This window comes from Mastigoproctus giganteus, chromosome 1 (genome assembly GCF_048544385.1).
Source record: "Mastigoproctus giganteus isolate SK-2022 chromosome 1, ASM4854438v1, whole genome shotgun sequence".
Classification (NCBI taxonomy): domain Eukaryota; kingdom Metazoa; phylum Arthropoda; class Arachnida; order Uropygi; family Thelyphonidae; genus Mastigoproctus; species Mastigoproctus giganteus.
Genome location: NC_143575.1, coordinates 80,912,359 through 80,939,790, shown reverse-complemented (window position 1 = coordinate 80,939,790; position 27,432 = coordinate 80,912,359). Strand labels below are relative to the sequence as shown.

At 37.5% G+C, this 27,432-nt stretch overlaps 1 protein-coding gene across 1 annotated transcript in view; it reads right to left on the bottom strand.

Annotated features, from left to right (window-relative positions):
• The window catches only part of DCTN2-p50 (dynactin subunit 2), a 194,615-nt gene that overhangs the window by 144,488 nt on the left and 22,695 nt on the right, over nt 1-27,432 (bottom strand). Inside the window, exon 3 of the mRNA XM_090380696.1 lies at nt 337-427. Coding sequence (XP_090236822.1) covers nt 337-427 — 91 coding nt within the window. The remainder of the gene's footprint in view (nt 1-336; nt 428-27,432) is intronic.

Genomic DNA, 27,432 nt, shown 5'->3' with positions numbered 1-27,432 from the left:
TTGGGGTTTAATAAAAAAAAAAAAAATCTTCATTGATGCCAGTGAATGTGTTTGACAAACTGGAGACGTGGAGACACTCTGGTTAATTATTTCAGAGACAACACCTTTGTGCTTGGCATAATTTATGCCAAGCACAAAGTAAATTATTAATTTACAAACCATTTATGGTGTAAATGGCTTGACCATTTACACCATGCTGAGCATTTTATTCTCATTATCTAATTTTCATTAAACACAAAATGAATTATAAATTTTAAAATTCTTAATTATTAAAAGTGAACTCCATCAAACAGAAATACCATACTTTCACCTACAATAATAACATTTTAAACTTACCAACAGCTGATGCATTGAGAGTTTTCCCTTTAAATTTATCAAATGCTTCAGAAGGGGACAAAACTACTTGTTCAACACTTTCACTTTGATCCTATAAAAATAAATTGCAAATAAAATATGAAACTTTTAAATGTGTCTATGCTTGCCGGAGATGGGAGGGAGAGAGGGGTACAGAGAGCTTTGAAAATAAAAACAAAATCATTCTATTTCAATTACTTTCTGTGATCTTCTTCAAATGCCACTACACAGAAGCTAAGTAACAATCAGCAAGGAATTCATGAAATATGGAATAATGCAAGAAAATCAAGTGATATATAAAACACAGGTTATATATATATATATATACTGTGTGTATATATATATATACACAGTGCTTTTTTTGTAAAAAAAAATAGGTGCCGGTACTCATTCTTTGCTATCAGGAAAAATTGAAAATTAAAAGGATATGAAAAGTACTCTAAAATTTTGTTTTCCTGATATTGTTACTTTAGTAGTAATGTTTTTTGGAATAAGAACAACAAATTTAGTATATCAACACAGTTTATTAAGCATAAATTTATTATTCAAGTATATAAAAAAATAAGTAAAATAGAGCTTTATGGTAACTGAAAAAAGTTTCTAGTATCCAGGCTTGGCCTAAAACTGAGGAACTAACGAAAACGTCGTCTATTTGAATCTTTCCAGTTGTTGTGAATGACAAGGATGGGAGAAGCAACTCAGACTTCTTCCTGGAGAGAGAAGAAATTAAAAGTCTTGGGGGATAAGTGACTAGCAGGTGAGGGCTGTGCACAGGTGCCTCCCCACCACCGTCGCCTCAACATGGACTCTGAGTACCTCCTTGCTGGGACAACTCCAGCTTTGAAAACTGTTAAAAAATACTTCTCGTCGCAAAATTTATAAATGACCTTTATAGAATTATTAACTAACTATTTAGAAACCTTTTTTGTCACCAAATGGAGAGTTACTTATTACAAAGAAATGCGCTATTGAAGTGCAATAAAAAAATTTTTTTTTAAAATTTTAACACAAAAGGTAAATGATACATTTCAATCGGAATAGTTTTCCCCTTATAAGCATTGAATAACGCATAGTTAATGTAATTTTTAAATTTTTAGCTCCATTGGCGATGGAAATAGGGGGGGGGACACAAAAATTACTCAAATTTTCCTGTCTGGCACCACCATTTTTAATTTTTAAAATATTTTAAAATTATATTTTAAACCTACTAGTTGAGCTCTTTCCAACTGTGTATAATAAGCTATAGGTTGTTGATATTTTATGTCCTCCACCACATTCTACCCCCATTTCTCAAACAAATTTTTTTCAACAACAATCAGTATGGCGTTTTTCAACATGATGTACAAACCCATGCAAAATTTCAAGTCATTAGGTTGAGTGGTTCCAGAGACAGAATGCTGTGACAGACAGATGGACAGACAACCGAGTGACATTATACTTCATTAGACTATGGACCCTAAAAATAATAAGTAAAAATAATTTCATAAAAGTTTTTGTAGAATGTTCCAAATTTTAAGTTTTCATCTGACACCCTATGCCGAATTCTTTTCTTTCTCTTTGTGTGTCTCTTGCTGAATGACGTTTCCGATCCGTGAATCGACATATTTTGATGGATCAAAGCGGGTCAGCGGTGGGGCATACAATATTAAGAAACAGTAAAGAAACTGTTTTTGTCATCAACAAAGCACTGGTTGGGCTGGTGATCAGATTCATTTGTGAAAATCCTTGTTCACATTCACTTAATGAAATTGTATCGTACTCAGAGCATCCATCAAATGCTTCAATTCTTCCGAAACCATCTTTTCAATTAGGTATTCCCGAAATCCACGAATTGTATCTCTTTCATTTAACTGTAATTTTCTAATTGAATTTTCTAACTTTATTTTCACCAAATGCCAACAATTCATGTTTAGAAGGTTTAATACCTTTGTTGTCCTCGTTTTCCTTCTCTCATCATCGGTATTGTCACTAGTTCTTAATTTTGATATTTTTCTTTCTTTCTTTCTTTCCTTTTTTTTTTTTTTTGAAACTGTCCAAAATGTCAGTGTCATTCGGAGATTCAGGTACTGTGACCACTTAAACAGAGATAGAGAAGATTTACGGAAAAAATGTGGATAACACACTCCGCAAACAGATGATTATTTGTCGGGGTAAAAGAAAATCACTTTTCTAATTCTCGAACGGGGCGCTTACAGTTGATTCACAGAGGTGTCCCACCTACGGCCTGCTCGGAAAGTGAACTAAAACAACATTTTAAATTTTGTTAATTATCAAAAAAATTCTCATTAAAGGTTTTGTTCAGTAAATGTAATTGTGTATTGTACTTAATAAAATTTTCAATATTTTCAAAATTTTACTTTTTTTTTTTTTTTTGAATATAGTGGTGTCCAAACTTCCCGTACAGGGAAAAGTTTGGACACCACCACAATAGAAGGTGGACCAGAGCCCATTGAGAATACCCCTTGATCTGTTCACTGTTGACCAGCACTACTTCTCCATATGTGGGACAGGTGGTCGGATAGGTTTCACCAGTTACCAATAAGTTGTAGAATGGTAACCCCTTCACCTCTCTTAATTCACGCAGCAGCACTAATTGCCTAAAGGCCAGAAATGCAAATAGTGCGTATCGAGTTAATTCTCTCCTAATCCGTTCACTATATGAAAATGTTCTTCGCTCAACGGAAAGAATTTTAAATGCAAATTTAGTTAAATAATTTTCAACTTATTTGAATAGTAGGTAAACATGTAAAAAAATTTACAGAATATAAAAAAAAAAGCACTGTGTGTATATATATATGTATGTATGTATGTATGTATGTTGTGTAAAACTATGAATTAAAACTGACATAAGAATGTCACACAACTAGAGAACAATGGCCTAAAGAGAGGTGTAGTGGGGATGGGATGCGAACGCTGCAACCTTTAGGAAGAGAATATCAAAACAAGCCTGAAACAAATGAAGTTCAAGGGAAGAGAGTTCAAAAGGGTAAAAACAATCATAACAGAGATGAGGAAGTAGCACTATAAGCACCAGAGAAGTAGGAAAGACAGAAACCTTTAACAATTACTTAATAGAGACTAAAACTATAAAAAAATTATGCACACTCAAATAAGTGGTATCGGAAAGAAAAGAACCAAAGACAAAATGAATAAAACCAAAATAATCAAATAAAACTAATAAAATTTTTGGTCAAAATAATGGGCTCCAAAAATTTAACTCAAAATGAAAGGGTACTATAATAAAATAAACACAACAAAACTTTTCTAAATGAAATAAATTCAACCATTTATTGGTCAACAGAAAACTGAAAGCAGCAAAATGATGAATAAAACCAGAAAACCAAAAGATCAAGTATTTCAAATGGTCAGAGCAGGATCCATTAGGTCTGTTAGCACATTTAAGAAAACTGCGGGAACTTTTAATTTGATCAGTCTCTTATTTCAGTTAATCAGTGCATTATTTAAAGTGTCCTTACTTTACACAAGAAAATGATCCACTCAACATGACCTAGCTGAATTTAAAACCAATATAACTCAAGCCTTTACACACAGAAATACAAAGGTATTTCATGTTAGTATTAGTAGTGACAAATGATGCAAGGAAGCAAGTTTATACAGCATCAACAAAAAATATAATAAATAAATAAAAGACCCCCCCATTTCAACTATCCATCCTCTCCAAGTCTGTCTAGTTCTTCCTAGAATCTGCTCAAACTACCCATTTCCACAACAGACAGAAGTTTGTTCCAACAATTAACTACCTGCTGGCTGAAGGCAAACTTCTACACATCTATCCTGCAACCAACCTTCCACAATCAGAATTTATGCCCCACTCGTGTGTAGTCCTTGAAGTTGTCACAGTCATTCTCTAGGGTATGACAAGCTGGGATTGCTGGCTGGGAGGCTAAATTGCTAATGCAATTCACATTCATGTCAAATGTGAGTCAAGTGGACCAAATTTCCGAGAAGTCAGGCCATTCTGGAGCAACCAAATCATCTGCCTACGCCTTCACGATGGTGGGACTGTTAGTATATTTGTTTTGTTTTGTTGTTATTTGGAGCATTAGCAACTAAGGCCATATTGCTCAGGGGATATGCGGTGGTCATTCCCTGACTTTTCCGTAACCTCCGTATTTGGTGGCTCACAGGCTCGAACCCCAGTCTAATCAAGAAGCATGTGCCACGCACACTGCTGCTCCTGCCCACCTAGCTACGGAGGCACTGCGGGACTGTTAGTAATCAAGGTATAACCCCTGTGAGCAAGTTCTGAAAAACAACACCTAGTATACTGGAGGCCACCATCCAGGTGTGGACCAACATAAACAGTGATCGAAATGCAGCATTCAAACCACAGAGGAATGCAACCACTCTCTCTGTGAATATTAGGTGGTAGATGACTTCCATCGACCAGTGCAATACTACCACTTTGCTTATTGGAGGGTTGAAGTGGCAGAATGCATGTTTAGTCTCCAGAGCAAAGTTCTGGCTACCACAACCATCTCTTCCATCATGGCAAGAGCTAATCCCCTTTACATTTCAAGAGTACAGCTTTAAAACAGTGTTCGCAGGCTGGATGTTAAATAGTCCAACAGACCAAACCTATTGGTAACTCTCTCTAGAAAGCTACCAGATCAGCTAGTGTATAATCTCACTGCTTCTATTCTGTTCTTGTCATGCATACGTCATATCCAAAAATTTCATTACTTCATATAACATGTCCTCCTCACCTTTTCTTACCCCTGAATACATAATAATTAGTCACATCAATAAAACAAACTTATCTGCAAAAAGATTTAAATCTCCCAAACACTTCCTTGTTCATTTTACAAATATATGTGGACTCAGTTCCAATTTCAATTATGTCCATTTCCACTTACCGTTTACCAAACTCCACATACATTTTCTAACAGAATCCCAATTATCAGTTAATTCAACTATTGCTCATCTCAGTTATCATAATTATTCACTGCATGATTCTTTTCACTTTAAAGGTGGTACTTGTGCATATATCCACTCTGATATTCCCTATCACAGACTATTGTTCTCCCAAATCCAGTAATCACTTGGAACTCTGACTTCCTCTCTTTGAAACTTGACTTTCTCCAGTCCATCTTTCTTTACAGTGAAGTAATTTTCCTTGGTAATTTTAATGTTCACAACTCCAGCTGGCTTCCATTTTCTATTCACACAGACCCAGCCAGTTGAGATGCTGAGGCCTTTTCAATTACTAATGATCTCGCACAGAATGTTCATTTACCTACCACAATACCATAAAATCATAACTACACAGCCAACACTTGATATTTTTCTCAAAAAACACCCTTCCAAGTACTGCATTCAGATTATCCCTTTGTATAGGGCAAAGGTCAGACCACACCTCGAGTACTGCATACAGGTCTGGAGACCTCATTTTAGGAAGGCTGTAGCATTGCAATTGCCTCTATTGTTCTGCCAAATCCAGTAATCACTTGGAACTCTGACTTCCTCTCTTTGAAACTTGACTTTCTCCAGTCCAACTTTCTTTGACCTTTCTGGAGTTTTGTTATTTTTCATCGAAGAAAACAGTTGCTCGCATAAGCATGTGCTCCCGAACATAATCAGTATATTCGTAGCGAAAGATAACATTTTTGAAACCGATCTGCGGGTAAATAGGTGTAAAAGTCTGGAATTCCAACTTCCATATATTTTTGCTTTAGCAAAGTCGCATTGGATTTCAATTAATTGCATTTGTAAGCTCTCATCAACAATTTCGATATCAATAGACACAGCCGAAGTAAAAAGACAAAACTGTAATTCACAGTTTTTGAAATCAGAAAACCTTCTATCGAACTCCATTTCTAACAACTTAATTTGGTGTGTATATTCTGCAAATTTTAAGTCAGGTAATTTTAACAACAGAGATTAGCAACTTTTAAAATGAGATGTTTTCTTTTTCTATTTGTTTGTGACAATGTAATAATTTTTCTTTGCAAATATTAATATTATCAAATAACATTGTAACAATGTGATGTTTTCCTTGAAGTTTAAGATTAAGTTGGTTAAGATGACTTGTAATGTCGACTGAGAAGGCCAGATCCTCTATCCGTTGTACATCCAGCAGCTCGAAGAATCATTTTAAGACTTTATGACTCGAAATCCATCGAAGTTCTGTATAACAGGGTAGATCAATGTGCTCACTTTCTATGTCTTCCAGAAATGAAACAAATTTTTGATGATTAAGTCCACGTGCTCGAATAAAATTTATAATTTTGGAGACTTTTTTTAGCACGTGTCCGATATTTAAAACCTTGGAACATAATACCTGATGGTGAATAATGCAATGAAAATGTTCAAAATGATTATTACCATGTTGTTTGCATGTTTCTTTTAGTTTTGCAATGACACCCTTAGTAATACCCGCCATGGCAGGTGCGTCATCAGTTGCAAGACAAACCAACTTGTTCAATGGTAATTTATATTTCTTCAGAATTTCCACGAGTGCAGCAAAAATATCAGCTCCAGTGGTTGTATCATGCATAGAAATAATTTCTAAAAGCTCTTCACTTACTCTCAAGTTCACATCACACCCACGAATAAAAATGGCCAGTTGAGAAATATCTCGAATGACAATTGCAATAGAATATGCTTCAAATGTGGATATCGTTGAATTGAGCTGATTTCATAAATTCTCAGCTATTTCATCGATCCTATTAGCTACTGTTTCTACTTAAGCTTACACTTTTGAAGCTTTTCACTTTCTCTGGACACAACACTTTCGCTACTTTAATTAAACACTCACTAATAAAATCTCCTTCTGTAAAAGGTTTTGATTTGCTTGCGATTAAACGTGATAACAACTCTGAGGAAAATACAGCTGCTGTATTTTCCTCAGAAGATTTGGTAAACAAGTTTTGCTGTGTTTTAAGAATTGATTTCAATTCTAACAACTTACTGTCATGATGTTTCGCAACATATTTATCATAGATTTCTTTATGATGTGTATCAATAATGTCTCCTGATATTGTATCCTTTGCAGACTGAAATAGATTTACTACATATTAAGCATACTATTTTGTTCTTTTTCTGGATGCAGTAATAGTCTAGCTCCCATTTCTCTTGGAAGTTAAGGCATTCTTCTTTCTTTGATTGTTCTTTTCTTACTCATACTGGTATTAGGGAAGAGGTTGACATAATATTTATTATTATGCGTCTTTTTAATTTAATACAAATAAAACACAAAATTAACTCCACACAGTTAAAAATATAATTCACAAATATACAACTGAGCAAACACTTTGCAGTCTATTATACTCGAAACTGCATGCGGAGGCTTAAAAATGAAACATTATGTCCTATCTTTTCTCTCTTTTTCAAGCGTTGCATTGAAATGTAAAATTCGAAATAAATTATGTGAAAATAAACTTGATTAGTATTTTTTTCCATTTCTTTTAATTTAAAAAAAAAAAAAGAAGATTTTGAAGAAATCTTGGCGGGCTGCAGCCTTTTTGTTGGAGGGCTACATGAGGCCCGTGAGCTGCATGTTTGACATGCCTGCTGTATAAGCTTGCATTCTGTGGTCGAGATGAGTGGTGCTTTACGCCAGTGGTCTCCAAAGTGGGGTGCACAAGATGATCCATGGGGTGATTTGGTAAGCAGAGCGAGCAATGCAATTCTTCCATTGGATCAACGTATCTATGTGAGGTGACTTTCTCTGCAATGACTATTATTAAAACCACATTTAGAAATAAACTTAACTTGGAATCAGATCTTCGGGTAGCTGTGTCCCAAAATATGAAACCAAGATATGCAACAATAATGAAAAATATTCAAGCACATTGGTCCCAGTAAAAAATGCTGCTGATTTGATTTAATACCACTTTGTACTTTAATTTCAATTTCGTTTTGCTTCAAATTAGATTGTGATCTTTTCAAATTATATGTGATTTTATATATGTAATTCTAGATATAATGCATACCATGTAAATTATTTATAAATAAAACAAATAGTATTACATTACATTAATGATTTCATATCATTTTGTTTTTGAACTTCAATTTAATTTTATTTTGTATTTTTTTATTTGTGATCTTTTAAAATTATGTGATTTTAGATGTAATGCCTTCCATGTAAATGATTTATAAATAAAAAAATATATATTAAACTTATATATTTAATTTTTTATTCCAGTGTGTGCGCTAGTCCTTTTAATTAAAATAAGGGTGTATGACCAAAAATGTTTGGACACCACTGCTCTAGGCACCTTAGATCACAACTTGGTGATGGAGCCTTTTATCTTGTGGCCGTACTCAACCAAATGTTTGGCATTACAAGAATGCAAAATGGGACCTGCATGATTTCCATTCCTCTTTTCTGTGGTTTTATTACTATTTTAAGTCTTCTGATGTCAATGTTTGCTCGGGTAGTGTCAATGAAATTATTGTTGTTGTTATGGAGGCTTAACGGCACATAAGCTGCTAAGGCTATAATGTGCCTATTCACTTATTATATTAAAACATGAGTTTTCCATAAATCAAAAGAAAATCTGAAATCAGAAATAATTAAAAAAGCTCAGTTTGCCTGAGAAAGTCAAAAAATTCAGAAATATTTGCCTTATCACCAATCAGATTTTCAAGAGTTATTGGTTTATGAAGATTAACCAGTGAGATCAAGGATGAAGTGCTGGCTTGTTTATAATAGGAGCAGACAATAAGAATAAGTTTTACAGTCAAATTGTTAGAACAATGTGTACAATGTGGTGGATCATCTCCTGTCAGTAAATGAAGGTGGGTCAGATGAGTATGTCCTATTCTTGCCCTTGAGAGGACTACTACTTCTCGTCTCGATGTACGGACACTGGAGCGCCAAATTTTCGGGTCTTGTTTAAACTGAAAGAGTTTATTATTAGTCTGAGAGTGCCATTGTGATAGGCAAGCAGCCATGAATGGTTAGTGCATAATCTGATGCTGGAACAGGGATGTTGGTTAAATCTAAGGTAGTTGGATTTTTTGCAGCTTTATCGGCCAGTTCATTGCCTAAAATACCGGAATGTGCTGGAATCCAGCAAAAAGTGACTTGTTGATTGGGTTCTTTAATTTGCAGTAATAAGCTTCTGATTTCATCTAGAACAGGGTGAACTTTATCTGAGGAATTACATAACGACATGATTGAGCTGAGGGAATCAGTGTAAATAACAGATTTTAAGGAACAGTTAGAATAGAGATTTTCTAAAGCTAGTTTTATTGCATATATAATTCAGCAGAAAATATACTAAATTCTGATGGAAGGGAAGCTGATACAATTGTATTTGAAAACACTGCAGCTGCTCCAACATTTGAATTAGATTTAGAGCCATCTGTATAAATTGGAGAGAAATCAGAATATCTTTGAGTGTGAACTGCATGTTTAATTTGCATGTTTAAACTGCATGTTTAATCTGAGTATGTTTAATTCCCCTCGGAGTTATTCAGCGAGGGGAATGCCAGAGGTGTATTCAACTCTAGCAGTAAGCTAGAGAATCTTGTAATAACTGAGAGCAAAGTGGAGGAGAAAATGTTGAAGATAAACACAAGAAAGGCACCTGGGGTGGATGGGATCTATCCAGTTATATTAAAGGAGGCAGCAAAGGAGGTAAGCAAACCCTTAGCCATAATTATGAGAGCTTCCTTGGACTCAGGGGAGGTACCCATTGACTGGAGATGTGCAAATGTGACCCCAATTCACAAAGGGGGATCAAAGGCTGACACAAGTAATTATAGACCTGTGAGTTTAACTTCTGTTCCCGGAAAATTAATGGAGGCACTGGTGAAAGAAGCACTGCAGGATCATCTAGACAAGACTTCAGTTATAGCTAGGACACAGCATGGTTTTGTTAAGGGGAAGTCTTGCCTGACCAATTTGATTGGATACTATGATGCAGTCACAAAAGAACTGGATGCAGGGAATAACTTTGATATTATATACTTGGATCTTAGAAAGGCTTTTGATACTGTTGCACATGGAAGACTGCTGCACAAATTGGAGCAGTGTGGCATTGGAGGCAAGTTGCTGCTATGGATAAAGGGGTGGTTGAGGGGGAGAAGACAGAGAGTGGTAATCAATGGACACTGCTCATCGTGGACTAATGTTATTAGTGGAGTCCCTCAGGGTTCAGTATTGGGGCCTTTATTGTTTTCTGTATTTATAAATGATATTGATGATGGTATATCAGGCTTAATGTCCAAGTTTGCAGACGATACGAAGGTTGGCAGGGTTGTCAAGGACACTACTGACACTATGCTGCTGCAACAGGATTTGGAAAGGTTGAGCAGATGGGCTTCGAGGTGGCAAATGAAGTTTAACATTGACAAATGTAAAGTACTACATATGGGAAACAGCAACCCCAGAGCAACGTATCAACTCTGTGGTACTACACTGACAGTGGTAGAGAATGAAAGGGACCTGGGGGTGGTGGTGCAGGCAGATATGAAGTTCTCTGAGCAGTGCAGACGAGCTGCAAGAGTAGCTCATGGTGTATTGTCAATGATATATAGGAATTTTTCTAGCAGGGATAAGGAGGTGATTATTCCCTTGTATAAGGCAATGGTCAGGCCACACCTAGAGTACTGTATACAGGCCTGGAGGCCTCATTTCAGGAAGGATGTAGAGCTGCTGGAACGAGTACAGAGAAGGGCAACTAGATTGGTGAATGGGACAAAGGGGTTCTCTTACGAAGAAAGGCTTAAGTTTTGCAAATTACAGTGTCTGGAAACTAGGTACCAGCGGGGTGATCTGATAGAGGTGTACAAAGCCTTGAATGGTTTGAGCATGCTCAATGCTGATGGGATTCTTCCTCTAGCTCAGAAAAATCACCTGAGAGGGCATAAATTCAAATTGAGGAAAGACAGATGTAGGATAGATGTGCGGAAATTTGCCTTTAGCCAGCGGGTGGTTGGTGGGTGGAACAGACTTCCATCCCTTGTCGTGGAAGTTGATAGCCTAAATAAGTTTAAGGCTCAGCTGGACAGGTATTTTGAACGAACAGAGGGGTGAAGTGGAAGTGGGTTTTTTTTTTTTTTTTTTTTGGCTGATGCTGCATAAGCTTGCTTTCTTGCATCAAATGCCTCTACTAATGCTAATGCTAATGCTAATGCATGAATTTGATTGATATTTGATGCTTGCAAAGAATTCTTTCTCCATTGACAGAGGTAAGTGTCACAGATTGGAAGAGGAGAAGGAGTCCATGGAGGTTGAGTATAAGTTGCTACCTGCTTTACGGAATGGATGGAAATATTCCAAACTTGCACCAGTTCAAGAAGGCGAAGACCAGCTGGTTTTACTATGCTAGGTTTCTTTCTGCACAGGATTTCTAACAGTGAGTTAAAAAGGTATGACTGAACAGGATGAGAGGCACAACTTTGTATCTTGACAGCATATTTCAGTAACAGTGTTTTCCTGTGTAAAGTTAGTGGGGGCTCATGAGCATCAATGTAGAGACTATGTGCTGGTGACGTTCTGAATGCACCAATTGCAATTCTCAAAGCACTGTGCTGAATGGGATCAAGCCAGCTGCACTCTTTCTGGCAGAATCATAGATTGGAGCACCATAATCGAGACGGGATCTGATTAATGCCCTGTATAATCGAAGAAGCGAGGTATGATCTGCACCCCATGTTTGGGCAGATAAAGCTCTGAGTATGTTTAACTTTTTTAGACATGAAGTCCGTACATTTTAAATATGATCTAGGAAATTTAACTTATTGTCAAGGGTTAATCCTAGAAATCGGATGTTGCTAGTGACCGGGACAAAGATGTTAGAAATTTGAAGTTCAGGATCTGGATGAAGTTTGCGTTGTCTACAGAAATGGATAGCAACTGTTTTCTGCTGCGAGAGCCGATAATCGTTGAGGCTCGCCCATCGTTGAATTTTATTAAGTGATATCTGAAGCTGTCTTTCAATAGACCTCATGTTTTGAGAATGACAGGAGATGGAAAGGTCATCTGCATAAAGGTAAGTCAACTGTATTTGGAAGCTGCTTAGTGATAGAATCTATTCTCAGAGCAAAAAGAGTGGCACTCAGTACTGTTCCCTGTGGAACACCTTCTTCCTGGATGAAAGTTGGGGAAAGAACATGTTGATATCGAACCTGAAATGATCTAGTATGTAGAAAGTTCTGAACGAATATAGGAAGATTGCCTCGTAGTCCGAGAAGGTAAAGATCACTAAGTATACCATACCGCCAGGTGGTATCAAAAGCCTTCTCTATGTCTTTTGTTTTTTTTTTTTTTTTTGTTTTTGGTAGTTGTTGGCGCATCGGCTTCTGTGGCCATATTGCACCTCCCAAGGTTTTTGCAGTACTTTGATCCAAGCCCGAGGCGGGAATCGAACCCGCGACCTTTGGGTTGCCGGGCAGGTACTTTACCCACTCGGCTAGCCCGGTCGGCTTCTCTATGTCTATTGAAACCATTACTAGATGTTCATGTTTGACAAAAGCATTACGGATGGCAAATTTGGCCTTGACCATAAGATCTAAGCATGACCTGTTTTGACGAAAGCCATATTGACTATGGCTCATTAGATGTTCTGACTCAATGATCCAGACGAGTCTTCTGTGGATAATTTTCTCAAGGATTTTACTGAGGCAGCTTGAGAGCGATATGGGTCTATAGCTATTTGGGTTGGATGGATCTTTTCCAGGCTTCAGGAATGCCAAAATTGTAGAGTGATGCCAAGATGCTGGAAAAACATTTTCTAAAAACATAGTAAAAAAGGCCTACGTGCTCTGGATTCATTACGAAAATTTGTTTTGTTTCTCAGAGCAAACTAAACATAATTACAATAATAAGCTTTCGGCTGGGAGGCAGCCTTCTTCAGATTGAATACATGAATGGCAGTTGGAATAGAGATGTGCACTGCCAGGATGGTGCGTGAGGCGCGTGGTTAATTGTTTGTTGATGTTTGTAGCTGTGACATATGGTGGTGATGGGCAGTTTGAATGAGTTTGTCCATAGACAAACGCTGGCCACGTCACCACCATATGTTACAGCCACAAACATCAACAAACAATTAACCACGCGCCTCACACACCATCCTGGCAGTGCACATCTCTATTCCAACTGCCATTCATGTATTCAATCTGAAGGCGGCTGCCTCCCAGCCGAAAGCTTATTATTGTAATATGTTTAGTTTGCTCTGAGAAACAAAATAAATTTTCGTAATTTTCTAAAAATATGTGACTAAAAAATCAGCAGCAAGCGCAAAGCTTTGTCATCAAGATGTTGTAGCATGACATAATAAATCCCATCTGGCCCAGCAGCACCATTGCGAGCTGTTCTAATGACATGTAAAAGTTCAGAATATTGCAGAGGTTTGTTATATGGGAGAAGACGGGCAGTTTGAAAATGAATAGCATGCTTTTCTTTAGTGTTTTTAATTCTTTGGCATGAGGTAGTATAGGCTGACATTGCTGAGATTTCTGCAAAAGTATTACCTAACGCATTAGTTATATCTACAGGATTAGAGAGATCTTTCCCATTCCAGGAGAGGATTGGAGAAGGTATGGTAGGAAACTTACCAGACAGCTGTCTAATTTTTTTCCATATTATTTTGGGATCAGTATTTCTGTGAAAACTGGATGCAAAATGGGTCCAGGATTCTTTCTTTGCTTGATTTTGTATGAAGTGGCTTTTGCCCTTAATTTCTTATAATTAATGAGATTGACTGTGCTCGGACATTTCCGAAACAAATTCCAGGCTTTATTTTTTGCTCTCTTTGATGTGGTGCATTTGTCATTCCACCAGTAATTATAATGCTTTCGGCCTGGCGGATTTGATAGTGGTATTGTGTCCTTAGCCACATTTAGAAGATGCGACGTGATGTAATCTGTCACATCATCAATGTGCTGGAGGTGGATTTTTTCCTCATCGAAGTCAATTGATAATTGAAATTTTGCCCAGTCTGCTCGGACAAATTTCCACTTTCTGCAGGGTTGAATTGAAGGAGTCTTTGCTTTCAGAAAGTTGCATACTATTGGGAAGTGGTCACTGCCCATGGGATCGTTTATTACATACCACTCTATGGCTGGGACTAGTACTGGTGAACAAATTGAGAGATCTATTGCTGAGGTGTGTCCTGTTGGAAGCTGTACGTGTGTCGGTGCACCTGTATTGAGTATAGTGAGATTTAGTGCCTCCAAAAAACTTCAATTAGTCGGCCTCGTCTATCCAATTTAGGAGAGTCCCATAATGGGTGGTGCCCGTTACAGTCTCCTAATATACAGAGAGGTGGAGGTATCTGTATAAAGAGGTCTTCAAGATCTTTTAAAGAGTTAGTACAGTTTGGTGGTAGGTATATTAAGACTAGTGTTATTGCACTATGGAGAATTATACGAACAGCAACAGCTTCTATTTTAGTTTGGAGTGGGATATGTTTAGTTGGGATCTTTGAATTTACTAGGATTGCCACACCACCATGGGCAGCGCTAGCGGTATTTCGATCTCTTCGATAAATGCAATAGTTCTTTATCGATATATGCTTTCTTTTTAGATAAAGAAGTATCTTATCGAAGAAGATAAAGAACTATCTTATCGAAGATAGTTCTTTATCTTCGATAAATGCAATAGTTCTTTATCGAAGGAGAAATTTGTGTGGTTAGGTAAGTTTCCTGTAAACAAAAGGCAACCGGAGAATATTGGTTAATTAGGTATTGAATATTGTCTGTGTTGGAACGAAAGCTTCTGCAATTCCATTGTAAGATGCTGTGGTTCATTTTGGTTTAGTTGAGGATGATTCATCTGACTGTTTATTGTTTGAGGAGGATTTTTTTCGGTCTCTTTTCGGGAAGGTAGGGCATCCGGTATCCATAGTATCGTTTGCGTGAAGTTCTAGTAATGGTTCTTCATGATCTGGGTTTACATCTACTTCCATACTACCAGTGGATGATTCAGGTTTATTGTTGTGTTTAGTAGTTTTTAGTTTTTCTTTGTCATGCGGGACTGTCCGAGTCTCAACTGGGATACTGATTGGAGTGTTGGTCGATTCACTGATTTTAATTTGATGTGTGTCTTTTACAGAGTTTGATAATGTGTTTTTAACCCAGTTAGCTAGAGATGTGCAGGGAGGTATTGATACATCTGTTTGAGCTGCTGTTGAATTAAAGCTTCAAGTGTGAGATGCATATGAACAACTGGGCCTGGTCGACATAACCTGTCTGCGTGCCTCGGGGTACGTAACTTTGTGCTCTATTTTATATTTTTGGATTTTCTTCCCCGTTTTCCACATTTCACAAGATTTGGAAAAGGCTGGGTGACTTTCTTTGCAGTTGGGGCAAATGGGAATTGAGGCTGAACAGTCTGTTTGTGTATGCTCCATGGAACCACAAATTGGACAAATGGCATCACCTCTACATGCTTGTTGCGAGTGTCCATATTTTTGGCATTTAAAGCAACGTAGGGGATTAGGTATGTAAGGCCGTATTCGGCAGTTTAAATAGCCAGCTTTTACTGAGGATGGCAAATCTGGGGTGCTGAATGTTAAATTTATGGATCGGGTTGGAACAAGATTTCCATCTTTTTTGGTCTTTATACGTTTTGCACTAATTACTTTTTGATTGCCCAGTTCCTGTACTAATTCCTCTTCAGATACTGTAATCAGGTCCCACTCTGTGATGACACCTTTTGACGAGTTTAACGTATTGTGGGGAGTGATAGATACGGGTAGCCCAGCAAAAGTTGTTTTAAGCAGCCACTCAATGTTTTGAGGAGGCTGTTTCGATTAGGTCTCCGGATTGCAGTCGTTTAACCATTTTCGGTGTACCAGCAATGGATTCCAAAAATCTTTGGATGACAAATGGTGATAATTTGCCGACAGGCTGGTTGGAGAGCGAATGTATTACAAGGAAGTTTGGCATCTCATTGCTCTGCACTTCTCTTCAGAGCCTTTTTGGTTGGTTTAAGTTATCATCATTTGGTTTGTCTGGCCTTGAATTTGAAGGCTCTAGTAGTGGATAGTCATTTATATCCATCGTTACTCCTTTTCGCCCAGGAGGATAACTTTTCCCCCAGGTTACCGGCCCCGCCACGGGGAGGCAGGAGCAGTGCCGCTCGGAGGCCAAGCGGTTGAAGTGTTAGTTAATTAGTAAAAATATAAATAGAGGAAAATGTAAAGAAAGGTGTATTTCCTTTCTGTGTTCTACTTGTTACTTTTCAAGTATAGAACTGTTTTAAAAGTAAGATAAAGAAATGTGAATGTAAAATATAATTTCAATCGCTTATCAAGACCACTTTATGAATCGCAAGAATATAGCTTGGCCTCGAAATACGCTTGGCACCCGGGGCCAATTATTCTTGTAGGGATGAAATCCTTTATCCCACACTCAACCTTAAAATCTCATCCTTTATCTAAACCTTGGTTTTCAAATAAATGTTCAAGAAAAGAATGTTGTATACCACAATTGACTTGCATCCAAATCTCCAGGTTCGTTTTCTGCCTGCCTACACCAAAGCTTGCAACAATTGTAAAGCAAGTATTAATCAGTCCAAACTACATTTTGAACAGGCTAAGAGTAGAAAACTTGCTTCTTGTCCAAATGGTAGTCAAGCATTCTGGTCTCTTGCCAAAGCAATTGGCCATAACTTTGCACACCTGTGAAACCAGTCGGTTCTATTGCCACCTTAGCTAAAGATAAAGCTGACTTGCTAGCATCTTACTTTCCTTCTAACTTGTGTATTGATCATCTTGGTAACCCACCTTCTACCATTCACAGTACACTCCAATCAATGCGTTCTGTGATCTTCAGTCAAAAGGATGTCAGAAGAATTTTGAAGTCTTAATGCCAAGAAAGTGCCAGGTACTGATGGTATTTTCCCACTTATTCTCAAAACATGTGCTTCTAAGCTTACTCCTGTTCAAGTTGCCTTTTTACACTTTCTTATTACACTGGTTTTTTCCGTTCTGCTTAGAAATTTGCTCATATCCAGCTAGTTACTAAAAAAGGGTTACAAAATACCTCCCATCCAGTTATCATCCCAAAGTGGGGTGCACAAAATGATCCATGGGCACATACTTCTGCACTTTCTAAAGTAATGGAGAAATTAATTATCTAACAACTCAAACTATCTACAAAACTTTCATCTGATCAATGATAGCCGGTATGGATTCCATAAGTATTGATCCACTGGTGATATTCAGGCTTATGTTACCCATCTATGAACAAATTCAATGGAAAGGTTTGGTGAAACTAAAAGCAGTTGCTCTTGACATTTCAAAGGCTTTTGATAGTGTTTGGCATAAAAGTCTTCTAAATAAGCTTCCATCTTATGCTTTTCCAACTGTTTTTTGTAATTGGGTATCCAGTTTTCTCTCTGACTCCTAACTGCAGGTGATGATAGATTGCTCTCTATCTTCTAACTTCTCCACTAATTCTGGTGTTTCCCACAGTTAACTTCTTTCTGTCACTCTTTTCCTCTTGTATATTAATAGCCTTCTTCCATTGACTGTAAATCCTACCCATAGTATTTATTCCACCTTCTGAATTCCACCTTCCAGTTTGAGAATCCCTGTCCTGCACAAATAGCTTAAACTTCTCAAATATCCACTATGAATTCCTTAAATGCCAATCTTCAGGTAAATCTCCAGTGGGACAAAGATAACGTAGTTGATTTCAATCCTTCTAAAACTCAGTCCTGTCTTATATCGGAAAAAAAGAGATCCTTCTGCTCCTAAGCTTATCTTCGATGACACTCAGATTTCTAGGCAAGAACCTATATCTCTATTAGGGATTACCCTGACTTCTAATAACTCTTAGCATTAAAAAAAACCACCACAAATATTGCTTCTTCTACATCTCAAAAACTGGGGTTTCTCATTTGCTCTTGACATTACTTTTCTTCCAAACAGCTGGTAACGTCCATACAAATCTCAAATCCAGCCTACCATTGAAAATTTTTCACACATCTGGGATGGTATCCCCAAAATCTCTCTCATGCTTGTACTCCGTTCAGAAGAGGGCAGTTAGGTTAATTAATGACCAATCTCTAACAAAGTATCTCCACTCTGTCTCATAGACATCTCTGATTGCTGCATGCCTTTTCTATAGATGTACCCGTGGGTACATCTATAGAAATATATAGAAATATTTCTATAGATGAACAGTACCCATGGGTATGGGTACTATTCTCCTGAATTGCCCTCTATAATTCCTGCTGTCTTTCAAACCAGTACAAACACATGCTACAACCTTTTACTATCCAACTTCAAACTCACAGAACCAATTTTTCTTCTTCCTCACTTATTTCTTCAAGGTCTGTTTTCTGGAACAGCCTTCCTACATATGTATTTTCTGAAAATTTCAATCTACAGAAATTCAAGTCCAATGTGAACAGTATCTTCTTTCATCTTCTCAACCTTCAATCTATTATGCACAATACCATATGTTCTAATGCCTCTCATACTTGAAGTTTTCATTTAAAAAAAAAAAAAAAAAAAGTCTGGGCAAAAGAAAGAATGCCATTAGCATTGAGCTTGCTCAACACATTCAAAGCCTTAAATATCTCCATCAGATCACCTTACAGTGCCTAATCTCCACACACTGAAATTTGTAAAACTGAAGCCTTTCTCAGTAAGAGCATCCCTTAGTTTCCTTCTCTAATCTTGTTGCCCTTCTAATGTTGATTAACTTCACCAAAGAGCTCTGAATCAAGAGTAAATTTCCTAAATGTATACCTAATACATCTAATAGCATTATTTACATGTTTTATTTAGTTTAAAACAAATATAACTCTCTTGAACAGCAAAAAGAGCTTTAAAAGAAGCTTTCTCACTTTACTCCGACAAGTTATTCACTATAAAAATTATATAGCTAGGATTCATTTAAGTACAATACTTTGCAAAGAACTTTTTCCAGTTCCAGACCAGCTACTGTCTGGCAAAACAAGCAAACTTAACAGAATCTTTCCTATGAAAGTAAGTGGAAATTTCATATTTAAACTTTATTTAATCCTCAGTAAGAAAAGTAGTAACTATACATATATAGACACCCCTAGTTTTCCAAATTTATCTTTAAGCAGTGTTGCCTTAGAAAGATTCAATTTCTTGATGGATCTGATGCAGAACATTCAAGGCAAGTACAAATTCTTTTAACTGCTTAAAAAAAATTCCAATGAATATTTTTTTTTTTTTTTTTTGGCACTGTCATTAGTAGGCTTCAGTATGTTCCAAAGTTTTTTTTGGCCTTGTTATCAATATGCTTCAAAATGATCAGTAGGTTAGCATTAGCATTAGTAGAGGCATTTGATGCAAGAAAGCAAGCTTATGCAGCATCAGCGCAAAAAAAAAAAAAATAAATAAATAAAAAAATAACTACTTCCACTTCACCCCTCTGTTCGTTCGAAATACCTGTCCAGCTGAACCTTAAACTCAAGGGATGGAAGTCTGTTCCACCAACCAACCACCCACTGGCTAAAGACAAATTTCTGCACGTCTATCCTACATCTGTCTTTCCTCAATTTGAATTTATGCCCTCTCATGTGATTATTCTGAGCAAGAGGAAGAATCCCATCAACATTGAGCATACTCAAACCATTCAAGGCTTTATACACCTCTATCAGATCACCTCGCTGGTGCCTAGTCTCCAGACACTGTAATTTGCAAAACTTAAGCCTTTCTTCGTAAGAGCAGACCTTTGTTCCATTCACTAATCTTGTTGCCCTTCTCTGTACTCGTTCCAGCAGCTCTACATCCTTCTTGAAATGAGGCCTCCAGGCCTGTATACAGTACTCTAGGTGTGGTCTGACCATTGCCTTATACAAGGGAATAATCACCGCCTTATCCCTGATAGAAAAATTCCTATATATCATTGACAATACACCATGAGCTACTCTTGCAGCCCGTCTGCACTGCTCAGAGAACATCATATCTGCCTGAACAACCACCCCAGGTCCCTTTCATTCTCTACCACTGTCAGTGTAGTACCACAGAGTTGATACGTTACTCTAGGGTTGCTGTTTCCCATATGTAGTACTTTACATTTGTCAATGTTAAACTTCATTTGCCACCTCTCAGCCCATCTGCTCAACCTTTCCAGATCCTGTTGCAGCAACAGTGTCAGTAGTGTCCTTGACAACCCTGCTAACCTTTGTATCGTCTGCAAACTTGGACATTAAGCTTGATATACTATCATCAATATTATTTATAAATACAGAAAACAATAATGGACCCAATACCGAACCCTAAGAGACTCCACTAATAACATTAGTCCACGATGAGCAGTGTCCATTGATTACCACTCTCTGTCTTCTCCCCCTCAACCACCCCTTTATCCATAGCAGCAATTTCCCTCCAATGCCACACTGCTCCAATTTGTGCAGCAGTCTTCCATGTGCAACAGTATCAAAAGCCTTTCTAAGATCCAAGTATATAATATCAAAGTTATTCCCTGCATCCAGTTCTTTTGTGACTGCATCATAGTATCCAATCAAATTGGTCAGGCAAGACTTCCTCTTAACAAAACCATGCTGTGTCCAAGCTATAACCGAAGTCTTGTCTAGATGATCCTGCAGTGCTTCTTTAACCAGTGGCTCCATTAATTTTCCGGGAACAGAAGTTAAACTCACAGGTCTATAATTACTTGTGTCAGCCTTTGATCCTCCTTTGTGAATTGGGGTCACATTTCCACATCTCCAGTCCATTGGTACCTCCCCTGAGTCCAAGGAAGCTCTCATAATTATGGCTAAGGGTTTGCTTACTTCCTTTGCTGCCTCCTTTAATATAACTGGATAGATCCCATCCACCCCAGGTGCCTTTCTTGTGTTTATCTTCAACAATTTCTCCTCCACTTTACTCTCAGTTATTACAAGATTCTCTAGCGTACTGCCAGAGTTGAATAACCTCTGGCATTCCCCTCGCTGAATAACTCCTCATGTGTGAATGTCGATGCAAAATATTCATTTAGTTTGTTAGCTACCTAAGCAGGATCATCAACAGTTGACCCATCGATATCAAGTGGACCAATCTGATTCATCCCCTTCCTTCTAGAGTTTACATAAGTAAAGAACTCTTTGCTGTTTTTCTTCGCATCCCTTGCCAAGGATCTCTCGTAATCTGCCTTCGCCTGCCTAACCTCCTTTGTAACTTGGTTACAGATCAACTTGTATCTAACATAGGCTTCTGTGTCATGTGTTAATTTGTATGTATCCCATGCATTTTTCTTCTCTGCCATATGCCTCATTAGTTCATCTGACATCCATTTAGGCCTAAACCTTGAACAATATTTCTTAGTTGGTATGTAAAGCCTAGTAGCTTCCAAGATAAGTTCTTTGAATGCTTCCCATTTTGAATTTGATGTTGGTAACATCATCAGTTGGTCCCACTGTATAGAATTTAAATACTGTTTCAGTCCATTGTAGTCGTCTTTATGAAAGCAATAACCCTTCCCTTTACCCCTAATGGCAGTTACCTCTTTGAGTAAATCCCACTTCAGCACACTGTGATCACTGCCACCTAGTGGTTCATTTATCTGCAGATTCTTAATGCATGAAGAATCACTACAGATAATCAAATCAAGAGTATTACTCCCTCTAGTTGCCTCCCGAACATGCTGATGAAGAAAACAATCATCCAATAAATCCACAAAAGCCTTGCTAGTGTGTGAGTGGCCAGCCCCCAAATTCCACTCAATATCTGGGAAATTAAAATCCCCCATTATAAGACTCTCTGATTTACTGGCCCATTCTATTTCCCTGTACAGTTTCTTATTATATTCATCATCAGAGTCATTAGGCCTATAGCACACTCCTACTCTCAATTTTGATCTCCCAATGCTTATGTCACACCAAACTGACTCGACACTGCACTGTCCAGTGATGTCGACTGGCTTCACTTCCTTGGATTTTATGTATTTCTTAACTAATAGCATAACCCCTCCTTCCTTTCTATCCTGTCTATTCTTTCTGTAGATACTGTACTCCCCAAATTCCAGTTCTGCATTCCTTATCTGTGTGACACCACATCTCTGAAATCCCAACAATATCTGCCTTTGATGTTTTGAGCAATATCTCAAATTCATCAAATTTATTTACTAAACTCCTAGCATTGGTGTACACGCAAGTATACATGCACCTGTTCTTTTTCTTAGCTACCCTAACACAACCCATGTGTTTACTTGTACCCCAATGATTCCCAGCAGTCTCTGAAATATCCTGCATCTTATTTTCCAGGCTGCTGCTCATTCCAATAGAAGCAGTGCAAGAATCACTTTCACCTCTGCCAGTGGCTACTGTTAATCTATTAGTCCTTGTATCCCCTCAATCTAGCAGTTTTCCGACCCACCTAACACTGCCTCGATAGCATCAGCAAACATTCTTGCACCCTTTCTATTTAAGTGTATCCCATCCCTGTAGAAGCATTCTCTCCTGTTAACAAGTACAGACCAGGCTGAAAAAAATTCTACCCCTTGAGCCTTGCAAAATCTTTCCAGGGCCGAATTGATCGACAGGGCTCTCATCATATACTCCCTCCTATCGTGTCTGGGCAGAATTGCAGACACTTTCAAATTCAACCCTAATTCACAGCTTTTTTTCAACAGTGACCTGTACTTGTTAAGTAATTCCGCCGGTCTCCTACTCTTAATATCATTAGTGCCAAAGTGTACAACTATATCACCTTTTGTGCCCTTAAAACATGATATCCGCTCTACGTCATCAACCTTTGCCCTTGGCAGACATACCCTGGTCCTGTTCCACCTATCCTTTTTACAAAGCATGTTTCCCGTTTCCCTGACCATAGAGTCACCAACAACTACTAGTTCCTTTGGGACCAACGCATTCTGCCTTGGGGGCTGCTGCTGTGTTGCATGATGACCAAGTGCAAGCTCTGGCATTGGTGTGGCCAGCTGAGAGCTTGATGGGCCCCTCACTTGATGTCCTGTCCTTCAAGGTCTCATATAGGCCCATAACAACGATGAGTTGTTGCCTGATTTCCTTACACTCCTTGCATCGCGCACACACAAAGACATCCCCCATGGCAGTATCATGTCCCATACCCGACTGCTCCACAAACATCAAGGAAGTAGTGCATTTTAAAAGTCTGTGATTCAGAGGGCAACTGACCCTCTCAGTTCTCCCCTGAGCCACAGCACTCCCATTAGCTTGAGCCTTTTGCTTTGCTGCTCTGGTCTGAATCATGATTTCGATTTAATTTCAATAAAATTTCAATTTCAGTACAAAATTAAAACCCTACACTTGTATCCCAACACAGTTATAACGCTATATTTATGTTTCAGTATCGAGTGTTATCTACGAAATCCCTTTATATAACTCCCATATCAAGTTAAGTATTAATTATTTATTTTTTACTATTTATTTATTTTATGTAACTCAAGTCGTTATATGTATAGTTAAAAGTACAATTTAATTGACAATGAAGTTCAACAAGATTAATAGATTTTCTGATTAATTGACAATATTATGTACTATACTATACTATATTAAGCTTTTGCTATCTAGTTCGAGATATTTTGTATCGCGTAACAATGGCGGCAATTTACGAACGGTAAACACGTGGATTTGATACCCTTACCGATACTAAGTAATACCTACAAAATCTCTATCTAAGTTACTTTAAACTAAGTATCGTAAATAGGAATATAAAGCTACTCTAGAAAATAAGTTAATATGCCAATTTAAGCTAATAAAACAGAAAATAAATCAGAAAAAACTTCTGTTCCAGGAGCGGCAAAAAGCTGCGTCCGCACAGGCTACCCTCGTTCTCAATCTGCTATGAAAGAGCAAAAAGAGATTGAATATGAAATATTTACAATTTAATATGGGTTTCCCAATCCACATAATTCAGCTGATTAAGCTACCGTACCAAGAACAGGAAGGAACTGTAAGAACCAACATGGGAAACATGGACTTTATCACAATAGGTAACGATGTCAGGTAGGGCTGTATTTTGTCACCTCACCTTTTTAATATTTATGCCAAAGATATCATGCGTGAAGCTTTGGAACATTTAAAGACTGGCATCAAAATTGGAGGACTGGAGATAAACAACCTTTGTTATGCAGATGATACTGTGCTAATTTGCAATTCTAAGGATCATCTTAAAGAAACTGAGGAGAGTATGTGAAGCAAGTAAGAAAAAAGGATTGTTTCTGAATATGTGTAAAACTAAAATTATGGTGATTGGTGATAATCTCGGTTCCAGTAAAGTGAAGGTTAATGGGCAAGATATTGAAGAAGTTGATGAATCTGATTACTTAGGGTCAAGAATAAATAAAAATAGTGACTGCTCAAATGATGTAAAGAGATGATAGGCAATTGCTAAAATGTTGGTCACTGATCTGGCAAAATTATGGAGAGATCAGGATCTGCCCCTAAAGATGAAACTGAGAATCACTGATTCGTTAATTTTTGCAGTTGCCACTTATGGATGTGAAGGATGGAATCTGAATACTGTGTATTTCTTACTTGGATCGAAGAACAAATGAATGGTTATTAAATAAAATTGGCGGGCCTAAGATTCTTCTTTATAGTATCAACAAAAGCAAGCTCAAGTTTTTTGGTCATATAGTAAGAAGGGAAAACTTTCTGTTGAAGAATATAATGGAAGAAAAAATCAAGGGGAAGAGGTGCAGAGGAAGACCTGCAACTAGGTAGGAGGATGGGATCAGTGAATTTCTGGGCATGACACTTTGCAATGCCGCTCGTAGGGCACCTGATCAATGCAGTTGGAGGAATCTGTTGGTGGCCACAACAGGAACTATGTGACTGGAAGAAGAACAATTTAATACCATTTTACAGTTTACAAAATTTAAAGTGTAGTATTAATAACTGATTTTCTACACATCTTCTCTTGTTCTCTACATATAACCTAGTTGGGGGAATTGTTATCTATAACTACTCTGAGTGTGTCAGACAGAATGCCGATAAATTCATGATGGAGTGCCTGCTTTAGATCTGCAATGAAAAAAGATAATGAAATTTGGGAAATAGATGTTATGAATAACTTCATGACCAGAAGCCTACAAGAGTGAGGTTAAGAGATGAAGAAAGATGAAGTCCAAAGATGAAGTAAATGTCAAATGATAAATTTGTGAACAATACTCAACAGAACTGAATACTGTCCACAGAAAGACCTTCACACTTTTTTTTAAATGTCAAACACTTCCTATTTTATAACAATCCTTACACGAGTTCCTTTTGTCAAGTGCCTTTAAATAAAGGGTATAAACACTGTCAGTGATGGGGTTAAGGTAGAATTATACGTTATGCTTTTTTCTTTTCTGCAACTGCACATTTGCAGTTTCACCATAGCTGGGAAGCATGGAAATAGGATCATATGGAAAAAGCAGTTGCCACTGAATAGGTAATCTGTTATATGATGAATGTCACTGCATCAGTGAATATTCACTAAATGACATCGAAGGAATCAGTTTGGACCAGCTACAAAAAGGTGTTCCATTTGGCCTTTTGAATCTTACAACAAGATATCTGATAAGATACCTCCAGAAATCAGTGTGAATATCACTGGGAAATGATCACTCTTGTAAAGGATCATACTTTCAAAGATGAGATGGAAAGATCAGTATCAAGAGCAGGAGAAATAAACTGACACAACAAAGTCATTATTAAAGAGCAAGCTCTCTGTAACCTAACCATCCCATTCATATTTACAACAACTTCCAGGGAATAATGAGCACTGATTTATAAAAGTACAGAAGGGAATAAAGACTCCTTCTGTACACCTCCTACAAAGGGGTATACAGAAGGCAGAGACAGCTGTAGGATAGGTAATTAAGCTCTGCTTGGTATGTGCCTATGGCAGAAGACAAAAGTACAGTACACCCCCCGCTATTCGCGGTATCTGTATTCACGGTTTCGCGTATTCGCGGTCGCTGATTTAATATAAAATGAAACCAAAAAAAAATGTGAATTTTAAAGCGCCGTGAACATTTTCCGCCATAAAAAACATGGGCGTGGCTAAAATCATCTTTCCCGGTCAAAACAGCGCTCAGTGGGTGGGGGGAGAGGGGTGACAAAATCGCAAGCGTGGATGTTTCTCGCTAATCCTTGTTCAGTATGTGTTATGCGCTTGTCATGGAACGTTTCGTCGTTTGCTTTTAATTTATATGCTTATAAACTGAATAAATTTATAAATTGATATGCTTATAAAAGTGATAAATCTACCGTTTTGCAGTGTAAAACAGACTTTTTCGAGTGTGTTAATGGAAGAAAGTGACTTTATTGTGGACATGTTCTTTCTAACCCGTACAAAAATATGGCTACGAATAACAAGGGAAATGTGAAAAGATCAAAGGCGATGACATTAGCGAATAAAATTGAGTTATTAGATAAAATTTCTAATGGTGAAAATGTCTCCTCAGTGGCAAAACATTATAAAATCAATGAGTCGAGGGTACGATCAATCAAAAAATCGGAAGAAAAAATCCGCCGTAGTGTCCGTGAAAACGCGCTAATTGCTTCAAAAATTTGCTCTGTAACTCGTGATGTTAAATTAGAAAAAAATGGAAAAGGCTTTAAATCTGTGGATAGAAGACCAAACTCAAAATAAAATTCCGTTAAGTTCACTCATCATTCGTGAAAAGGCAAAACTCCTTTATCAACACTTTAGCGAAACTGGTGATAGCACTGGCTGGATAAGTTTTTAACTAGCAAAGGCGCTGGTTTGAAAGATTTGTTTGAAATTTCTAATAAATATTACATTTAATATTAAATTGTTTCTTTTCATTTCGATGCCATATGCTTGCATTTCCCTATGTACTGCATATGTACATAGTCATATTATGAAGGTACATATAATACATACATAGACAAAATTTTAGACTAGTTTTTCTTATATATTTCATACTTTGGAACGGAACCCCTTTATTACTATCGGAGCCATAACTCAGTATTCGCGTTTTCGGTATTTGCGGCATTTCTCAGGAACGTAACCCCCGCGAATAGCGGGGATTTGCTGTACACAAAGTAAACTGTTAGGAAGGCACTGATAAATGAACTGCCACTATCTCTAAATCAGTGGTAATAGCAAGCAATCAGAAATGTAGCTGCAAATGGCAATTTCTCTTTGTGAGCAGAGATGTTCACTGGTTTGTCTTTACCAA